Source organism: Capsicum annuum, chromosome 4 (genome assembly GCF_002878395.1).
Source record: "Capsicum annuum cultivar UCD-10X-F1 chromosome 4, UCD10Xv1.1, whole genome shotgun sequence".
Taxonomy (NCBI): domain Eukaryota; kingdom Viridiplantae; phylum Streptophyta; class Magnoliopsida; order Solanales; family Solanaceae; genus Capsicum; species Capsicum annuum.
In genome coordinates this window covers 91,007,381-91,029,159 of record NC_061114.1, presented here as the reverse complement: position 1 = coordinate 91,029,159, position 21,779 = coordinate 91,007,381, and the positions used below count along the sequence as shown (strand labels likewise).

The following is a 21,779-nucleotide window of genomic DNA, read 5'->3' as shown; positions in this document are numbered from 1 at the left end:
TAGTCATTTTTAAAAAAATATGCTCTGAGTTTCTCTTCGTCATAGACTAAGCAAGCTTTTGGCATCCGGTTGGTAAATCTTTATGTGAAACTTCATAAATATTTTGAGAACAAAATGTAACTATGATGAATAATTGGCCCAAATACCAATTTTTAAAAAATGACTTATATAATTATGCTATTTTTAGAATATTTTTTTTTTAAAAAAAAAAAAAAAAGAAAAAAATTAAAAAAAAAAAAAAGATGAATTGAAGCATTAAACAACCAACCTTTTATGTAAAAATGATGATAAGTAGAGAGAAGAAGATGAACAACAATTCACATGGCAAATTATTCCTAATAAAATGCTGAGAAGTTGTAACCGTTTAGAAGTTGTAACCAATTTGAATTCAAAGGTCTAATTAAAAAGAATTTAAAAAGATCAAAAAAATAAAATAAAATAAGTATACTAATCAAGTCTTTTTTTTCTAACTACCCTCGCCCAATGTTTGCTTTCCACTCCCCTTACACATGTTTGAATTATTATATCAATTTATAGTAAAATTAAAAAATTAAAAATAAAATCTAATAATAACCGTTTAGAAGTTGTAGCTAATTTGAATTCAAAAGTCTAATTAAAAAGAATTTAAAAAATCAACAAAATAAAATGAAATAAATATACTAATCAAGTCTTTATTCTAACTTCCCTCGCCCAATGTTTGCAGAACTTTCCACTCCCCTTGCATACGTTTGAATTATTATATCAATTTACAGTAAAATTTAAAAATTAAAAATAAAATCTAATAATATTTACATAAATATAATTATGTAACCTATAATTCTAACTTTAATAATTAGTAAGAAGGGTTTGTTATTAGTAAATTATTAATGAATTAATGACTCTAATAATTTAAATAATTCACTAATTTAAAATATGATAAATTCTAAAATGTTTAAATGATTTTCTTCCTAATTTGTAACCGTTAACTGAGGATGTATATTAGTTTGTAGAATTAATGGGGCTAGTTTAAAATTACTGTCAGTAAAATTATTTATCATTAAAAGGAGTAACTTTCAAAACACGAGCTGTTGGATTTTTAAATTACCAAAACAATTATATGAATTAAGTAATAAAAAAAATTATTTAATGGAGCATTTCTACCAGCAGATTTAAATAAAAAATTGTAATAAGAATATTAATATTTAATTATTTCAAATTTTAAATAGAATATAATAACTAATAACTAATTAAACCTAACTTTAACTAATTTGTCCTAAAATTAAACATATGGCATCATCATAGACTGTCACTATCCAAGTAAAATTTTCTTGCTATTTACTTAATTTTAAAAGAATAATCTATTTTGATTTGAAATAAAGTTTAAGAGAAGAGAAAGAAGAATTTTGAATTTTCTAGCCTTAAATTAAAGTTGTATTAAATATATCAAAAAAATTTTAATTTTATGCTTTTAAATATGTCATGTAAAACGTCAAAATTGAAATATTATTAAAAAAGGGAAGTATCAATCGTTTTTTAAATAAATTAAAAAGGAATGTAGGTGTTCTCTTTCAAACGACAGAGCAATAGATTTGAAAAGTTATTGTCAACATCTTCACTCCTCTCCTACATTGTTGGCTCCATACTCTATGCCGCCCGCTCTACTTATTACTGCTATAATTGCACTACTCTCGCGCCGTGTCCCACTAAACACCCATCACGTATATAATTTGCCAAATATGTTTCAGATACATTTTTCTCTTTCTCCCTTTTTTACAATGTCCCCGAAAAATGCAAATGGTTACGCCACTAGCAACAACAACAACAACATATTAAGCTCTCCGCCGACATCTCCAAGTAACCGGAAAAATTGCCGGAGGAGACTACGCCGGCGAGGAAGCTTTGCAATGTTGCACAGGCGGAACGTTCTGCTGATTGTCACTGTTCTCTACTTTACGGGACTGATCAGTTGCGTGGGTCCCCTGTTTTCCCTTTTGCAATATTCTGGTTTAGCAACTGGTGCTGTTTATCGTAGCCATGAGATTTTTCAGAAGTTTTGGAATGACATTGAAGCTGATAATTCTTCTACAATTGAGGTACTTTTAAGCCTCTGGTTTCATTTGTTGGCGGATCTAAACTGCCCTTTTTTAGTGAAGAATTTTTGTATTTCTTGGAATTCGTGAAAACCCTATTGAACTTTGCTTTTGAAAAGTAAAAGCAATAGGAAAATTTAGTGTTTTCTAGTGGGCGTTGGGCCATATTTCATTGTGAATTTTTTTTAAAAAAATATTTTTTTTTTGTTTTTAAAGTGAATAATAATATGTAAAGTTTAGATTATGTTTGGCCATGTATATAAATATTCAGTTGTTTTTAATGTTTTTTGAATATTTTGGAGTAAGAAAGTGAATTTTTTTGTTGCTTTTCAAATTCTTGAAATTCAACTTGCATAACTTTATGGCCAAATATGTTCTCCGGAGTTGGGACTTCAACACCGGAAAATGAAAAATTTTCAATGTTCAAATGCCTCTAATCTTTACCTCGTTTGCTAACAAAGTAATGAGAAAGTTTTGGTTGAGTGGTATATTGTGATTTATGAAGAGTTAAAAAAATCTCTTTTTGATTACTTTCTGCGACGGTCCAAAATTGTTGTCCATTTTGCGCTTCTCTGATGCTCATTTCTCTTTCAACTTTAACACAATCTATTAGACCTTTTTTGGGGACGTTTTAAAAGACAACAACAAACCTAGTGTATTTCCACCCAAACCCTGGGGGTAAGATGTACGCAATCCATACCACTACTTCAGGAGAAGTAGAAAGGCTGTTTTCGATAGACCCCGGCTCAAGGCAAGGAGTAATAAACAAATACAAATTAAATTTTAGAAGAAAAATGTAAATAATGTTATAGTGACTAATTTGTCCACATCCGATGTCAGTGTCACTTTGAGAAGTCAAATTAAATTTCGAAAATAATTTTGAACCAGTAGAATATTTGTTTTGGATGAAAGTACGTACATATGCTATATACAGAACACTTATTCTTATTTTTTAAAAAAAGTTATAATGGTATTCGGCCCAACTCACATGCAACTGATGTTTCTCTCATTGCATTCCATCCCCTCCTCTCTTGCAGCATTTTTCAGGAAAACAGGAAGAATCTTGTTTTAAGTATTGAGTTTTTGCAAATGTTGAATCGGTCTAGTGATTGTGTTAAACCTTGTATTTGTTAAACTTTTTGTTATGTTATGATAATTAGCTGAATTGGTCCGCCAATCCTATTGTAGCTGTCTTCTGTCTGGATATACAAAAGGAAGCTAAAAGAGCAAAAAACCTGTTCCATTGGGACTACTGCCATAACTAAAGGTATCAAAATAACATGTCTTGTTGCCTTGTGCTAGTTTTTGTTGTAAAGTTTGGTCAGAATTGCATTTTCAAGATGAAATGACAAAATTATTATAAGTCATATAATGCTTCAGTTTGCACTATAATTGGCGGGTTTGGATTTTTAAATCACCTTATAAATTTTGTACTGAATATTAGCCTGCTGGATATCAAATCTGAACTTGACCAAGTCCAAATTGATGCATTGAGATCAATTGCACATTTACTAGTTTTCATCTAGTCGAAATTGTTGAGTTGGTGGATACTATAGGAGTACATATAGTTACATTAAATCAGAAACCTAACAGAATGTATTATTTCAGATTCTCCTGGAGCCAATCTTTACTTAATTGTTGATGCCAATGGTGGCCTCAATCAGCAGCGATCATCGGTATGTAATGTCATGCTGAGTCAAAATGCCACTCTATTTCCCAAGTAATTTAAAACTGCAAATTGGTTATAGTTAATTTGTACTTGAGATCCCCAGGGTTATGGTCTAATAGTAAGAGCAGTCTGTGATGTTTGGATTAGGCTCGTGTCACAAGTTTGAACCCTGCCACGAAAGTCTAGTATTTATTGGGACATGTGCCACACGACAACTACCCTTGGGGAATTTCTCCATTTATCAAAAAAAATTGTACTTGAGTCCTGATTTTACTATATTTGTCTATTCTTTTTCAATTTTTAGTTATTGCTAAAGAACAATGCTGCTGCGTTCCTATTTCAACTTATTCTCTCTTTTTAAATAAACACCAAGTAATTGTTTTTGGCATAGAGAAGCAGTAAGAAGACAGAGAAGTTTTGGTGATTGCAGTTATTTGTTTGGGTAGATCAGGGGCAGTACAGGCTTGTTAGTTATAGCTGATATAAGTTGCTTAGCTGGTGACAAGACATTTTCTTGGTATTTCTTTATTCATTAATGTGAAATGATCATGTAGCTTAACCACCCTCACTGCTTTTACTGTAGATATGCAATGCAGTAGTCATTGCTGCACTATTGAATGCCACATTACTTATTCCTCATTTGGAATTTCACAATGTCTGGAGGGATTCGAGGCAAGTTTACAAATTAGTACTTAGTAGTTTGTAATATTACCAAATAATGGTTGAAAATTTACACATCTTTATTGCCTTTCCTATCTGATCTCAATGTTATATACTCTCTGAAATTACACATTTTATGATCTCAAGGACATCCTTTACAGATGAAAGGATGTTCCAGACGGGAGAAATGCAACGTTGTGTTGGATTTAGAAAGGTTTCCTATATTGGTTTCTTATTGAACTCTTCTTTCACATTCTTTGCCTTCTGTATTTCTAATCAAGCACACCTAACTGCTACAATGAAATAGGCATAGGGTGATTGAAGAATATTTCTCTTCACTGACTTCTATTTATCTTGTGAAATGTAAATTTAGAGTAACACTTCATCTGCCACCTGAATAAATAGTGTAGGTTCAGTCTCTATGTGCTTCATTGCTTGTGCACGTTTTCTCATGTTAAATCAGTATTTCACTTTTGAATAACACCAGTAACCACATACCCTTGATCTTATGTATTCACAAAGGTTATGTTTGGTGTTTCCGTTTGTGTCACATAACAGCAAGTTTGGTGATATTTATGATGAGGATCATTTCATTTCCACCCTTAAAGATTATATTACTGTGGTCAAAAAACTACCAGCGGAACTGATGGAGAGATATGATTCTAATATCAGCAATATTCAGAATTTGCGAGTTCAAGCTTGGGCACCTCCAAGATATTACCTGGAAGAGGTTTATCCTGTCTTATTTAAGTGGCGGTATGCAGTTTTTGGTTTCTGTTTATCTAATTAATCACTTGTGTCAGTAGTGGAAGACACTCCTAAAAAACTTTCTATCAAATGACCACCAAATGGCAGCTTGTGTTTCTGCTGTCTTCCCCTTTTCCATTTGGAAGAAAAATAGTTAGCTCTTGTTTTTTGAGTCCAGTATGCCAGCTTATTACTATCAGTACATCTTTACATGTCTATTTTGCTGTCATGGCAGCCAGAGTGAAAAGATGCATCATCTTGTGTCTCATTCTCAAATTTGTAAGATTACATATGCTTATGAAGGCTCATTAATATGGGATAAGATTAATGAAATCTGATTAGCTTGTGTAGTCTTAACTTAAAGCATGACAGCGAACATCTTTAGAAGATCATAGGTCAAATAGAGGTACAATAACAATCTGTAGCGCAACCATGATATTAATGTCTTCGAAGTCATTATTGATAGAGGAGAAGTCCTTTCCAGTTTTTTCAAAAAAAGGCACAGAAGGTATGTCTAATAAATAAATAGAAAAATTGTTCTTTGCGTAGATACCACTTCCCCAGAGTGTTGTCTCAAAGCATGGATTTCTTTTCAATTTCTAGCGGACGGTACTTCATTTTGATTTTTTTTTTTCAAATTCTAGTGGATAACATTACTTTCCTAGTAATGAGAGAAAGTTAAGAGCTGGCGTTGACATTAATATCTCAATATTTTGTTTCTTTTGCAGACCTACATTTTTTGTATTCACTTGGTCACTTTCTCATGCAGGGTTGTTCGTATTTCCCCCTTTGCTAATAGATTGTCAATGCATCTTCCATCTCATCTTCAGTTCCTGAGATGCTTTTCCAACTATGAAGCTTTGAGATTCTCCTTAGCCATATCGGCACTTGCAAAGAAGTTGGTCAAGCGCATGATTGAGAGGAGCTCTAACTCTGTTGGGAAGTATATTTCTGTCCACCTTCGCTTTGAGGAGGTACACTCTCTCTTCCTAGTTCTACTTGCACAGGATTTTTTGAGGTCCACTAAATCTGTTGATCTTCAATATAATGATGAAACATCCATCTTACATGTGAAGGACATGGTAGCCTTTTCGTGTTGTATTTATGACGGAGGGCAGGCTGAAAAGTCAGAAATGGATGTAGTACGTGAGAAGGGATGGGGAAAGAAGTTCAAACAAAAATATCGTGTTATTGCACCTGGTCTCAACCGTAAAAATGGAAAATGCCCTATGACCCCTGTAGAGGTTAGACTTTATTAGCTGTTTTCCTTTCAAATAAAACTTGCCTTTTCATCTGGAGAAGAGACTGAATATATCAGCGTTATTGTACTACCTAAGTGACATCCTGATCTATCTGCTTTATTTCTTCTCCGGGGAAAGGAAATTCTTAAAGGCTGAATACAGCTCTTATATTGTAAGTTCTAAACGTGAAAATATTGCACCTATAAGCAGTATTTCAGGCTCGAACGCCAGCCAATCTTGTTTGAAAATAAATTGTACCATTGAAATGCTTGCATAGCAGACATGGAAGAATTGATTTGTTATGTAAAACTTGTTAATCCCCACTTTGTGGGAATACACTAGGTATGTTGTTGTTGTTGTAATACTTTTTAATCACTTATACGTTAGTGTCCATGGATCATATGAAGAAATACTGTATCACTTTTGTGAAAAATCCACCAGCCTCTGAAATTCCTTTAACATTTATCTTGAGCTATCACTATGAAACTGGACATTATGTATAAGAATCTTCTATAGTGGGTTGGTCTTCTTGTTTTGTCATAGGATGTGGCTAATCATTTATGAATTACCATATAATGTAACAGCACAACTGCATGTTAAGAAAGCAAAAACATGGTCATCTTAATGTGTTATATAGTAGGATGTGGCACATTATTGATTGGTCTGTCTTGTTTTATAGTAGGATATCTTTAATGCTGATAACCAAAATATCAGATAGGAATCTTTGGAATTTGTTTATAGAGAAAGGATCTTGATGTAGGAAAAGTATGTCCACTAGCCTATTAATTGTAGCAGAAAAAAGAAGAATTTTAGAGCTGAATGTGTGACTGGAACGATGAAAAAGTGTGTGATCTTATGGTTGAAGGATGGACATCAGGTGGTGAGAGATTGGGAGTCAAAAAAGTAAAAGAAAGAAGAGTTTCATGGCTATCTTGTGTGGGTTACCATGAGTGGTACTTGTTCAAGAGAAGCTTTAGAGGCTAAAGCAGGTGGGAGGCTAGGTGACAGTTTGATGTGTGTGGGGCTAGTTAAAGTTGGAAATAGGAGCAACAACAAACAAGATACCAGTGTACCCCCACAAGTGCGGTTTTGAAAGAGTAGGATGTACCCATACCTTACCCCTACCTTTGCAGGGTAGAGAGATGGTTTCCGATAGATCCTCAGCTCAAAAGAGAAACTCGATGCAGGATTGCAAGAAAAAGATTACTGCAAAATAGCAAGACACAAACACTCAAAGCAACAAATTGTAAGACATATTGAAGAATAAGAAACTACACTTACCTTTTTAAAAGTTTCATTTTCCAACTTTGACTTGGCAATCAAAAGAGGCTAAGGTTTGTTTAGTCATTCAACTCATTCTAATAAAAATGAGAGATGTTTATTCTAACTCGATATGTTTGATCATGAATACTGCACAGTATATTTCCAACTATATTCAGTAAAGTCATTTTTCATCCTGAGGATGCTGACTGCTATCTTGCCAGAAATATCATGTAGCAAAGTAAAATGATGAGAATGCTACCAACTGTTCTTTTTTAAATGTAGAAAAAGATATAAAACAGAAACAAGTAAAGAAGGTTGTATACTTTATCAACCATGATTTTGGGAAAAGGATAAAAAATGAAGGTAAAAACTTCCAGTTTTTATTTCTTCTTTTCTGTGTGCCAAACCACCAATTCATTGATTGTTTTCTTTTTTCACTTTCTTATTTTATTTTATTTTTGTCATTTTTTTATTCATTAGTCAACTGCAGGTTTACGAGTCAAATCTTACTTTCTTCCATTTAGTTCTTTGTTGTAGGTACTCTTTTGTTTCATATATTTTTCTTTGTCAGGATAGGTTGGGATGATGCTCAGGGGTATGGGATTTGCCAAAGACACTCCAATCTATTTGGCTTCTGGCAAGATTTACCAGGCAGATAGATATCTAGCACCTCTGCGGAAGATGTTTCCTCTCCTACAAACCAAGGAGACTTTGGCAACCAAAGATGAGCTTGCTCCATTTGAGGTATATGTTGATGAAAAGCCATTTCTTCAAGAAATAGCGTGCTGCACATCTGGACATGATTGACTGCAGGCCAATAATACCATCAAATGGACTAGATATTGGACCAGCTCAGAAATGGATGTGTCCTCTGTCTATATTTGCTCTAACTGCACCTAAGTTTCTCGGATAAGTAATTTTTTTTTAAGAGAGGTACCATGTGCATAGTTGCTTACATTCTTTACAGCTACCGTTCTCCAAATTACTGTGAAAAAGAAATGTAAAGAACTGAATCAAGAGAAATGCTCTCTGCTTAGCAAATTCAACTAACACGGATTTGCATTAATGCCAGAAAGCACTTTCAAATCCCAACAAGTTTGAGTTAGCACTAGTACTGATTAGAGTTTTTCAAAAATTTGAGCCCTTATTCAGGTTGACATGAAACAGAAACTGACTAAGTAGATTCTAGATACTGGAACATTCACCATAAATCATGTCATAGCCGTGTTGTGTCTATTGGAGTATCAATTAGAGTTTCCTGTCACTAATTTAGTATATACTGGAAGCAATTATCTTATTCTTTGAGCAAGTGTATAAACAAATTAACTTCGTTTCCTTCTTTGTTTATTTTTTTATTTTTTTGTTTTACAGGGTTATTCATCTAGACTAGCGGCTGTGGACTACCTAGTATGCTTGTTTAGTGAGGTATTTGTAACCACTCAAGGGGGAAACTTCCCTCATTTTTTAATAGGCCATAGAAGGTACCTTTACAATGGACATGCCAAGACTATCAAACCTGATAAAATCAAGCTTGTAACTTTATTGCAGAACACAAGTACAAGGTAAGATCCTTCTCCTATAGCTCTCTTCTATTTTCTTCTCTTTTTGCTTCTCATACAACTGAAAATAAACTCCAGCTTTCCTTGCCTGAAAGCATTGTACTCCTATAGGTAGAATTTGGTGTGATTTCATGAAAGCCTCAGTTGCTGACGCTTCTTGATCGCAAAGGTAGAACTAAATGCATTTTTATGCATACAAGTCAATTTATTTGCTCAATAATCATGATATTATCTAGTCGTGAATTCAAACTAACCTGCATGCAAAGAGTATATATCAAAAGAAAAAAAAAGATTAAGTTTCTAATATAACAAATCAGCTAATTCTGTTGCCTCGAGGAATTGAAATAGACGTGATCATTTACCGAAATTAGGAAGAATTTTGTGCCTCTTCTGGTTTTCTAAAAGTAAAACCTAAGGAATGTCCTACTTGACCGAATATAGTTGTAAAACAAATCAATGGTGAGCTCAAATGTGCATAATAACAAAGTAAACCCTAAAATTGATCGTTTCAGAATGTTTCCGAGGCTGAGTGTTCCTAGATTTTGGAACACGACAAGTTCGTGTATGCGCCAATTGTAATGCATTCTAGGTTGACTCTCGCTAGTCTAGTATCTTCTTTGAGTTTGTTTCATCTCTTTTTTTTTTTTTTTTTGAGAAAGTAACATTTCTATTATGAACCAACACTTAGGTAGTGCAAAAACCCTTTACATGCAGTAGGAAGTTAGTAAGAAAACAAAGGCACTCCTATTCCTAACATCTCTCTAGAACATCTAGGATATCATCTGCAGCTATGTGAGATTTCTTTGTATTCCAAAAACACAAAAGCAAAATACAGTCATTTTTAATCCTCTGTACTGTCCTACTTTTATCTTCAAAGCTTCTGGCATTCCTTTCCTTCCAAACAGTCCACCATATACATGCTGGAATGCTCCTCCAGATGCTCCTGTTTTTGGCTCCAATCCCTGCTTCCTCCGAACTGTGAAGAGTGTCAACCATCTTGCTAGGCATTGTCCATTGTATGCTTCTGAGATTGATAAAAATCTTCCATAGTTGGTCAGTAATTCTGCAGTGCAAGAACAAATGTCCAACTGTTTCTGCTGCCTCTCCACAGAGACAACAGTGAGTAACAAGGATGATGTTCCTCTTCCTTAAATTCTCATGTGTCAGCACAACCTCTTTAGCTAACAACCATGAGAAGCATGCCACTTTCAAAAGAATTGTAGCTTTCCAGATTTATTTCCATGGCTAGATGTTATTTTGAGCTCCAACCAAATTTAGTAGCTTGTATCCTGAGTTTACCTTGTAGGACCCTTTACTGTGTCCCCTCCACCACAGTCTATCAATACCAGCTTTTAGCCCTTGGAAGCAATCAAGGGTTTTAAGAAGTTCCCCCATTCTTGGGATTTCCCAGTCATTTAAGTTTCTTCTAAAGACTAGGTTCCAACATTGGACAGACCACATATCTTCCATTGTCTTCTCCTGATGCTGAGCTATATTAAACAAATCTGGGAACTCTGTTGCTAGACTTCTATCCCCTAGCCACTTGTCTTTCCAGAAGGAAGTCCTCCTACCATCATTGACTGTGATGGTAGTGTGTTTGAGTAGAATATGCCATCAATTTCTGATGGATCTCCAAGCAGTTACACCATATGGAATGTTAGCTTCTTTTGTAACCTAGCTATCCATTTCACCATACTTTAGCTTGATCACTTTTTTTTATAGGGAACTGGTTTCATGCGCATATCTTCATAACCACTTTATTTTTAGAGCTTTACTTTGGTTCTTCAAGTTTTTTATCCCTAGTCCTCCCTGCTTTTGTTGGACATCAATATCTTCCACTTGACTAGGTGATAGCCCTTCCTAGTCTTGTTTCCTTGCCAGAAATTTTCTGATCTTGTCGAGCCTCTGGACAACACTAGCTGGAACTAGAAAGAGGGTGAGCATATAAGTTAGGAGGGCATCTAGTATTGCATTTATCAGGGTGAGTCTGTCCTCCAAAGACAGATATTGAGCTTTCCACCTTGACAGCTTCTTTTCACATTTTTCTATAACCGTATCTCATATCTCTTTAGATTTTGACTTAGCCCCCAAAGGCATTCCTAAGTAGATAGAAGGAAGATTTCCCACTTCTCCTCCCAGAATTGAGGTTGAGGCTAAGAGATCAATGTTCGGGATTGGGTTAATGGGATATACGTGGCTTTTTCCCCAGTTGATATGCAAGCCTGAAATTCCTTCAAAGAGTACAAGGATCACTCTTATGTATCTTATCTGTTCTTCCTCGGCCTCGCAAAAAATCAAGGTATCATCAGCATATTGGAGGTGTGTCACCTCTAGACTACCTCCATTATTTTTAGCCATCTCAAATCTTGAGATCCAACCATTATATTTTGCAGTGCTGATCATGTTGTTCAGCCCCTCCATGGCTAGGATGAATAAGAAGGGAGGCAGGGGATCCCCTTGTCTTATTCCCCTTTGGGATGCAAAGAAGCCTTTAGGAGTACCATTAATCAATACAGAAAATTTTACAATAGAGATGCAGAAACTGATCCATCTAATCCATGTGTTCTGAGAGTGTTGAGCAAGAAGTCCCAATTCACATGGTCAAAAGCCTTCTCAATGTCCAGTTTACATAAGATTCCAGGTTTCTTTTGGGACAGCCTTGAATCTACTGCTTCATTTGCAATTAAGACCGCATCCATGATTTGTCTTCCATGAATGAAGGCCAATTTTTGTGACCCTACCAATTTTTCCATTACCCCTTTTAACCTTTCAGTAAGAACTTTAGACAGTAGCTTATAGAAACTACCTATCAGGCTAATTGGTTTGAAGTCTTAAAGTTCCTTAGCCCCTTTCTTCTTTGGGATTAAAGCAATGTATGTGGCATTGAAGCTCTTTTCAAACATTTCATTTTCATAGAAATTGTGGAAGGCTTCCATAATATCATGCTTTAAGAAATCTTAACATTTTATGAAGAATCCCATAGTGTATCCATCAGGACTAGGAGCCTTGTCCACAACACACTTCTTCAAACAACTACAACTTCCTGTTCCTGAAAATTTGCTTGTAACTGGTCTTTCTCTGTTTCCGAAATTGTGGGCAGCCTATCATATTCCCTGTAGGTCTCTATTTGTTTGTTTCTATGTACATTTTTTTGTAGAACTGTATAATTTCCTCCTTAGCACTTTCCGGGTCCTTTACTAGCTCTCCCTGTACTTCTAAATGGTCGATGTAGTTACTTCTTTTGTGGGCATTAGCTGTGATATGGAAGAATTTGGTGTTGTTGTCACCTTCCTTCAACCACAATATTCTTGATCTCTGTCTCCAAGCTAATTCTTCATTCTTAAGCAAGGTTTCAAATTCCATAATCGTTTTTGCCTTCTCAGCAGCCTCTTCCTCAGTCAAAGCTTTACTATCTATTATGGAGTCCATGGTTGCCATTCTGCTTACCAGAGTGGATTTCTGCAAAGACAAATCGCCGTTCTCTTCCCTGCTCTACTCTTTTAGCTTGCATTTGAGAGCTTTCAGTTTGCAAGCTAAAATGTAGTCTGGTTTTCCCCAGAAAGTAAAGGAGCTCCACCATGCTTTGACTCTATCCGTGAAACCTTCAGTGTTAAGCCACCAATTTTCGAATTTGAAATATGATTTGTTATGCTCCCAAGGGCCATATTGTAAAGCTATAGGCACATGGTCCGAAGTTAGCCTTTGGAGGGTAGTTTGCTTTACTTTGCTGAACTGTTCACTCCACTCTGCGGAGAAGAAAATTTTGTCTATCCTTGAGGCTGTGTTGTTGGTGTCTCCTTTGAACCATGTATAACTCCCTTCTTCTAAAGGAAGATCAATAAGCTCCAGATCATCTATTGCATCAAAAAATTCAGCCACGGTAGAGGTCCTCCTTTGATAGTTCCTCTTCTCGGTCAAGAACCTATGCACATTGAAATCCCCACATACAGCCCAAGGACCCTTCATTAAACCTCTCACAGCTCCTAACTCATCCCACACTTCCCTTCTTTCCACCTTACAATTAGGCGCATAAACACCTGAAATGTGGCAGTTGAAGTCTTGGAGCAGAGCTTCGAAGCTGCAAGTTAGAGTATGAACCCTTGATTGGAGTATCTCCCCCTTCCAGACTCTACTATCCCAAAGCTTAATGATTCCTCCCCTTGTGCCACTAGCTTCTAAACAAGCATGTTTAGCCCATCTCCCACCCCAAAGTTGTTTCACTATCCCTTGCATGTCCCTCTGTAACTTTGTTTTCTGAAGACAGATTATGTCTGCCTTCCATTGATCAATACAATTCTTCACTATTCTTCTCTTATCATTCAATCCCTTTACATTCCAAGATATTAGTTTGAACTTTATGATATTGATTGTGAATGCTCTTTCTCCTTATTCCCACCCTCATTGTTTTTGAACTTCACATCAAAAGAGATCAAGTTTTTCAATTCGTTGGCACCTTTGAATCTATTTTTCTGATTTCTGAAGGTAGTCCCATCTTTCTAATCTATCTGCAATCTATCTGCAGGCATCTATTTGCATAAGAAGCTCCCGATCTTCCTCCTCGTGGCCCTTGAAATCAACCCCAAAGATTTTTCCAAGTTTAATTATGTTCTGCCGCACCTATATTGATGTGGTCTTTTCCTTTTCAAAGATATATGGGTGTTTCTGTGGCTATTGGTGTTGCCTCCTCCACGTTCCACAACTCTCCTCCCATACTGAAATTGGCATTCATAATTTGTTGATCCATGCAGCTCTCGAGCCCAACGTTTTGTCTGATAGTTATTTCCCCCTCTAACTTTTTGGTAATTTTTGCAAACTCCAACTTATTATCTTCGCTGGTACCGGCTTCTCCATCTTCAGCAGAATTTTGAATCCTCCCTTCGTCTTCTTTACTGATGTTTTCTGGTAAATTTCTAAGCATCACAGTCTCCTCCCATAGAGCATCTGTGAAGATTAAGTTGGGTTGGGCTTCTGAGGGCATCTTTTGTTGAAACTTTTTTTAGACTGGGCCGGCCCAAAATTAGAGGTACCCATGTTGTTATCTGCATGTAATAAGCTTTTCACATGCTCCACATGTGGGTTAGATTTTAAAAAATCGCACCCCACGTATGTAATCCAGTTGACAACTGTCAACGCAGCTATTTCCTTGATAACATCAAAAGGCGCTTTAGTCCGCCGGACAATACCCATCTTTTTGTCAAAGAGCGATTGTTGTGTAAAGCCTTTTGCTAGGGTTCCATTCTTTTCCACTTTTTCCGGCGTAGCTTTCGCCGGAATTTCGATGCAGGGGTAAGCCCATAGCCTTGATCCAGGTTGATTCTCTTTGGCATTGGGCAGGTATACAACCAGTGAGAGGGGTCCACTATTGTAGTTGAACCATCGATTTTCTCCAGATCTATTCTCCTTGGACTATTTGCTCAACCATGTGCTTGTTTAGAAATGTGAAGAGGAAGGTATAGCCTTCCATCTCATATATGTGGACACCAAAAGCTTTCTTCCATGTAAAGGAGGCCCACCTTAGTATGGGTGACTCATCTCCTCTAAAAATTTTCGTCTAATGCTTCTCCCCAGAGGCCCCTTAGGGTTGTCAGACCTTTCAATTTGATCTTAGTGTTGCCATTTACTGCCCTCAACCGCGCTGACATATGAGATGGTGTGTTCTGGTAGTTGGTTGACCATACATTGATGGTTAGCATTTATGAAGTTTTCAATCTTGAGAGCTATGTCCCTCCATCCTGCATTTATTGCCAACTCTGGGACAATAATAACTTCTCTAACCCCATCTTTAAGGGACAAAAAGCTCATGTACTTTTCGTGTTCGTTGTACTTTCTGTGTTCGTTGTACTTTCTGGTGCCATAAAACTCAACTGCTTGGTCCTTAGTCCTCCATCTTCTTACCAGATTCCTACCAGATTCCTGTTGTCGTTTGATGCTTCTTTGAGGATATGGCAAATCCACTCCATTGTCTTCCTACTCAGTGTTATTCTACGCATTATGTTTTTGCTTCTCTCAACCCAGTCCAACCAAATTGTATTGCCGGAGTTCCATCTTGTAATGTCGAAAGACTTAAAACCCACATTGAAATAAATTCGATTTTCTGCCATTGATTTGAAACAATAATAAGAGGGATTGAAGCAATAATCACAGTGGGTGAATATTGATTGGTTAAAAAAAAGAAAGGTTAGATTGTTGGAGATCGGTGCCGGAGTGAGACTTCTACAGTCCTAGAAAGTAGGAGAGAGAAGATCCTTGGTATCCGTGCCTGGGAGCATTTTTTCTTAGTGTTCAACTCTCTTTCCTAATAGAATGAATTTGTTTCATCTTTTCACATATCACATTCTCTTGAAGTACATGCAACTCTGTCTTAATCATCAAGAGCACAATATTTGTTGACTGATGGAGGATTTCAAGGAAGATACTAATCATATCAAGATTTGATCCTCTAAGATCTTAGGATACCTTAGGATAATTTTTGTGATCTAGAATATCGTATCTGTGATTTTTTTTCTTTCTATGATTCTGTACAATCCCAGATTTCATGGGATTTAGATGATTCTACTCAACAATCTCCTATGTATATAAAACCCATGTATATGACATAGAAAAGATTGAATGAAATTATTCAATCATCTTATTTCACATGGTATCAGAGCTTTAGGCTTATTCCTGACCATTTTTATTTTATTCATTCAGTCTTGAAGTCTTTTTTTCCCGCTTTATCTGCCCAAATGTTGAAACCATTCAAAACCATGTCTGAAAAGGCAACTGATGCAAATATTCTAGTCCCTGGAAGTGTTTCTGCAGCCGTAGAGAATAACTCTACAGTTTCAACTGGAGATTTGCAAAACATGCAAGCCTCTTATCGGTTGAATGGAAGAAATTACCTAAAATGGGCTCAACTAGTTCGTACCGTTTTAAAGGGTAAAGGGAAATTGCGACATCTTCTTAGTTTAGGACCATCTAAAGAAGACCGCACGTTTGATGCATGGGATGAACAAGATGCAATGGTGATGTCTTGGTTATGGAACTCCATGCTTCTGGAAATCAGCGATAACGTTGAGCACTTACGGAAATTTGGGCAGTGAAGGAGACGTACTCTAAAGTACATAATGCTGCCAGGATCTATGAAATAAAAATAAAACTTTCTGCAACAAAACAGGGAGCTCGACCTGTCACTGAATATTCTAACTTTTTACAGGGGTTGTGGCAAGAAATGGATCATTATCAATGCATTCAAATGTGTTGTAAAGATGATACTGTGATTCTGAAAAGATTTATTGAAAAAGAAAGGATTTATGATTTTATTGCAGGACAGAATTTGATGTCGTGTGAGTGCAGATCTTAGGAAAAGAAGGCTTGCCATCACTAAATGAAACACTGGCCATTATACGGACAAAAGGCCGGAGGAGTGTTATACTTGAAACTCAAATTAATGAAGGATCAACTATTATAGCAAAAGGACAAATTCAAGAGAATTGGAGTTTCACAATGGGAAAACACTGTCAAGCCTGCCGGTTCATTCAAACCGCCAATTAATAGGGATAATCTTTACTGCACCTACTGTAAAAAATATCGACACACCCGAGATAGGTGTTGGAAACTCAATGGTAGACCTCTAAACAGAAACATTAGTGATGGAAAGCAGGCACAAATAGCTCGCAACCCTGACACTGATGAAAATCGACACTCTGCTTTAGAAGGTAGTTCTTCACTGGCCTTCACAGGTATTTCTTTCTCCTTTGTTACTAATGTCTCAGACAAACTTTCTCCAAAGTGAGTGGTTGATTTCGGGGCAATTGATCATATGACCTGTTTATCTCATCTCTTTATATCATATTCCCCTTGTCCTAACTATGAAAAAATAACTATTGCTGATGGTTTAGTTCTTACCGTAGCTGGAAAAGGAGACATACCATTGGGAAAGTCCTTGATACTTAAAAATGTCCTTCATGTCCCAAAGCTAGATGTAAATCTCATTTCTGTCCAAAAAGTCACCAAAGATTCCAAATGCCCAGTACCTTCATATTGTTTATTTCAGGAACGGGACACGAAGGGGATGATTAGGCGTGCTAGTGAGAAAGGTGTTCTTTATTGTTTGGATTTCCACAATGGTGAAGATAAAACTAAGAATTCCTTATCTAGTTCATTCTTGTCTGAATCAATTATGTCCAATAAAGAGAAAGTATGGCTTTATCATCTTCGCTTAGGCCATCTGTTCTTCTATGTAATCAAAAAGATGTTTCCATCTCTGTTTAAAGATTGAGTGTTGAGTCTTTTCATTGTGATGATTGTGAAATTGCAAAACACAAATGTGTTTCCTTTTCAATTAGTAATAAAAGATGTAAGACTCCTTTTTCTCTTATTCATAGTGATATTTGAGGACCTTCTCCTGATCCTAATATTTCTGGTGCTAGATGGTTTGTGTTATTCATTGATGATTGTACAAGAGTAACATGGATCTATTTGTTAAAGCAAAAATCAGATGTTAGCCAAATTCTTCCTACCTTTTTTAATCTGATCAAAACCCAATTTGATTTGCCAATTAAAAGATTCTGATCTAATAATGGCAAGGACTACTTCAACCAAAACCTCTCTGTTTTCTTCCAAAAAGAGGGAATTATTCATGAATCTTCATGTGTCAATACTCCTTAACAAAATGGAGTAGCAGAGAGAAGAAATGGTTTGTTACTAGACATTACTAAATCACTATTGTTTCACAAAAGGGTTCCAAAACAGTATTGGGGGGAAGTTGTCCTAACTGCTGCACTCCTTAGTAGTAGAATATCATCAAGAATTCTGAATTTTAAAAGCCCCCTGGATACTCTTAGGAATTTCTTCCCGAATTTTGAAATTTTCAATAAATTGGTTCCTAATCTTTGGCAGTGTTGCCTATGTTCATATTCATTCTCATAATAGAGGCAAATTAGATCCACGTGATCTTAAGTGTGTTTCCTTAGGATATTCTCCTACTAAAAAAGGTTATAAGTGTTATCAACCATCATCAAAAAAATTCTTTGTTTCAGCTGATATCACATTTGATGAGAGTGAATCATTTTTAGCCATTCTTACAATCATAGAGACTCACTGAAGAGAGGGGGACCTCTAGACATTACTATTTGATTTGTCTATTTCTAGTCGTGCCAAATTCTTGTCCGAGTCACCATTTCTTCGGTTACCCAAGTCTCTAATCCAAATGAACCCACCAAGTCTCCTAATCTGGATATGGATAATGGAATTCTAGAAAATACTCTACCATTACAGGTTTATTCCAGAAGAAAGAGGCTAATAGATCAAACTACTCAAAGGCAATCATCTACTCGGGTTATTGCTCCTACTGCCCATCCTGAACCCGTTGAACCATCAAAAATACCAAACCAAACTGATCATGAAGAAGAGTCTAACCAAGCTAATGTCCTTGACCTTCCCATTGCACTCAAAAAAGGAACCAGAACCTGCATACAACACCCTTTAAGCCTTTATGTGACATATCAAAACCTATCCCCAAGTCGTAAAGCTTTTCTCTGGAACATCCACACAATTCCTATCCCTTGTCTGAAGCTTTAGGGAACAAAAAGTGGGAGAAAGCTATAAAGGTAGAAATGGAAGCGTTTGAAAAAAACAGAACTTGGGAAATTGTAGAATTACCAAAAAGGAAAAAGTCGGTGCGGTGTAGATGGGTTTTTGCTATGAAATATAAGTCAAATGGGTCCACAGAAAGATTTAAAGAACGATTAGTAGCAAAGAGTTATACACAGACCTATAAAGTTGATTATTTGGAGACTTTTGCTCTAGTGGAAAAAATGAATACAGTAAGAATCTTATTATCATTGGCTGCGATTTTTAATTGGAACCTACCACAATTTGATGTGAAAAATGCATTACTACATCGAGATTTAGATGAGGAGATCTATATAGAGGTGCCTCTTGGTTTTGCAAACAAGAAAGGAATGGTGTGTAGACCGAAGAAGGCATTTTATGGATTAAAGCAATCACCTCGTGCATGGTTTGGAAGATTTACAAAGGTCATGATCAAGCTAGGGTACCGACAAAGTCAAGGAGACCACACCTTGCTCATAAGACACTCAGAAACAGGAAAGGTAACAACATTATTAGTTTATGTAGATGACATCATAGTAATAGGTGCTGATTCAGAAGAGGTACAAAATCTAAGGAAGTGTTTTGTCAGGAATTTGACATCAAAGAGCTTGAGAAATTAAAGTATTTTCTGGGAATCGAAGTGGCACACTCAAAATAGGGAATCTTTATTTCCCTACAAAAGTATGTGTAATTAAGGTGTAAACCAGTGGCGACACTAATTGAATATAATCATAGATTGTGCAATGCTCCAGAAGATTCTATGGTAGATAAAAGTTTGTATCAAAGGCTTGTAGGGAAATTGATCTACTTGTCCCATACAAGGTCGGACATTGCCTTTGCTGTGAGTGTTGTAAGCCAATTTATGCATGATCCTAGAGAAACACATCTTCAAGTTGTCAACAAGATTCTACAATATCTTAAAGGGAACTCGAGTAAAAGGAATACTATTCAAATGAGGAGGAGACATAGTTTTAGAGGCTTATATTGATGTAGACTATGCTGGTTCATTACTGGATCGAAGGTCATTTTCTGGATATTGCACTTTCTCAGGAGGAAATCTGGTGACTTGGAGGAGTAAAAAACAAAATGTAGTAGCCAGATCAAGTGCAAAATCTGAATTTAGATCTATGGCTATGGGAGTTTGTGAACTGTTATGATTAAAGATAATCCTTGATGATTTGAAGATAGGCTGGGAAGGACCAATGAGACTATATTGTGACAATAAATCAGCAATAAATATAGCTCATAATCCTGTACCACATGATCGCACTAAGCACATTGAGGTGGATAGACATTTCATTAAGGAGAAATTAGATAGTGGACTCATTTGTACGCCATTTGTATCTACAAAAGATCAGGTAGCCGATGTTTTGACAATAGGATTGCCAAACAATATGTTTCAAGATCTAATAAGCAACCTAGGAATGGAAAATATCCATTCACCTGCTTGAGGGGGAGTGTTGACTGCTAGAGGATTTCAAGGAAGATGCTCGTCATATCAAGATTTGATCCTCTAAGATCTTAGGATATCATAAGATATCTTAGGATAATTGTTGTAATCTAGAATATCCTATCTATGATTCTCTCTTTATGTAGAATATCTGATTCTGCACAATTCCAGATTTCATGGGATTTAGATGATTCTACTCGACAATCTCCTATGTATATAAAAGCCATGTATATGACATAGAAAAGTGTGAATGAAATTATTCAATCATCTTATTCCACAATATCAAAATTTCTTTTTATTTTTCCCTTTTTATAATTGTCTTTTTTTTTTTTGTTTTCCTGGAACTGCTAAACAGTTGGATTGATTTCAAGCATCAAATGGGATCAATGCTGGCCGAAAGTGATAGGAAGGGCATAATGGTACCTAGAGTTAAGAAGTCCACCAGAAAAGGGTCTATCTATTCGAATCCTCTGCCTGAATGCAGGTGCCTTTGGGAGTCAGAAAGAGCTACCAACCGTAGTAATTCATACCTCATGGTAGATCATTGAGATTGGTCCAAGTTCTAAGTTCCTTTGATTTGAGCAGTCTAAGTTGATCAGTTAAGTTGGGATCCTTTTGCAAGCACCAGTTACTCTTCTGTTTTGCTTGTTACCTCTGGAACAGTAACAAAGTATCCAATTGCTACCATGCTATTTCCAAGGATAATCAGTATGCTTCCAGCTTTATCATTTTGGGGTCTGTCGCTTTATGTGCATGTGGGGAGTGTTAGAATAGATCCAAAGCTCCAAGTCCAACTTTGATTACAGGAATCGAAGATTGCTAAAGCATCTCAGTCAAGATCATAAGAATTCGCTTTCCAGTTTTGCCTTGTCTGGCGAGGCAGGACAATTGATCTATCTGGAGTTGATATCAGCTCCTCAGATCCTAAAGCTCTCAGTTATGATCTCTCATAGTCTAGATTTTTTATTCTCTCTCTTCTTCTTAGGATTTGTTACTGCGTTCACATTGCTTTTGGAAACTTGTGCTCCTTTAGTCAACTAGTTGTAATGCTACAAATTTTTTAATGATTAAATTTCAAGATCTATCGTGCCAAGTGTTTCTACCTTAGCAAGTGTCTTGAGGATTTTTGCAGCTTTATATAGTATTGGATTGAGATGAGCTCAAATAGATCGACATGGACGGCAAATAATTGTACATTAATTCCAAAGTTCAAATGATCAGCCATTTTGCGAGTTTTCACCGTGCCTTGAGCCGTCGCACATGGTTTTCACTTTTCCGGAAAACTGATAAGAAATGAAATAACCTGACCAGGAACCCATACGCTTAAAAAAATTTATAATGAATGTAACTGCAGGTACTTATGGTTTCCACATATGTAAAAACTAATTTAAAGATATTTGAGTTTTACGTCCTACTTACTCTGCATTGATGACTTACAATCAACTACTCCCTCCATTCATGTGATATCCTTTTGTTTTTAGTAAGTTTCAAAAAATATGTCATATTACTATAATTAGAAATAATTTA

The 21,779-nt window shown here is 36.1% G+C and overlaps 1 protein-coding gene and 1 long non-coding RNA gene across 6 annotated transcripts; one reads left to right on the top strand and one right to left on the bottom strand.

The window, feature by feature from the left end:
- Positions 1–1,543: 1,543 nt before the first annotated feature.
- Positions 1,544–21,345, top strand: LOC107867873 (O-fucosyltransferase 10). 5 transcript variants are annotated; one of them, XR_001673401.2, is made up of 10 exons: positions 1,544–2,072; positions 3,258–3,336; positions 3,678–3,745; positions 4,322–4,410; positions 4,957–5,154; positions 5,915–6,389; positions 8,226–8,393; positions 9,021–9,211; positions 16,516–16,929; positions 20,608–20,736. XR_001673401.2 is itself a non-coding variant. In XM_016714339.2 (10 exons), the coding sequence occupies exons 1-10, from the start codon at positions 1,626–1,628 to the stop codon at positions 20,798–20,800; spliced, it is 1,806 nt and encodes a 601-aa protein (XP_016569825.1). In that variant the 5' UTR covers positions 1,544–1,625; the 3' UTR covers positions 20,801–21,345. The 5 variants fall into 5 exon arrangements, 4 of the variants coding, with proteins under 4 accessions (XP_016569825.1, XP_047267838.1, XP_016569823.1 ...); XM_016714339.2 differs by lacking the exon at positions 16,516–16,929 and having other exon boundaries at positions 5,915–6,119; positions 6,222–6,389; positions 20,608–21,345; XM_047411882.1 differs by lacking the exon at positions 16,516–16,929 and having other exon boundaries at positions 5,915–6,119; positions 20,608–21,345.
- LOC124898165 lies at positions 9,078–20,812 on the bottom strand. Its single transcript, XR_007055004.1, has 2 exons — positions 20,676–20,812; positions 9,078–9,462 (listed from the first exon to the last, which is right to left on the bottom strand). It is a non-coding gene; the product is annotated as an uncharacterized LOC124898165 (long non-coding RNA).
- Positions 21,346–21,779: the final 434 nt, after the last annotated feature.

Bases quoted from the DNA above. Each gene is read 5' to 3' on its own strand.
- LOC107867873 (XM_016714337.2), top strand. From the start codon at position 1,626: ATGCCGCCCGCTCTACTTATTACTGCTATAATTGCACTACTCTCGCGC. The intron at 3,746-4,321 runs GTATGTAATGTC...CTTTTACTGTAG, and splicing joins TCAATCAGCAGCGATCATCG to ATATGCAATGCAGTAGTCAT. The intron at 6,390-8,225 runs GTTAGACTTTAT...TTGTCAGGATAG, and splicing joins GCCCTATGACCCCTGTAGAG to GTTGGGATGATGCTCAGGGG.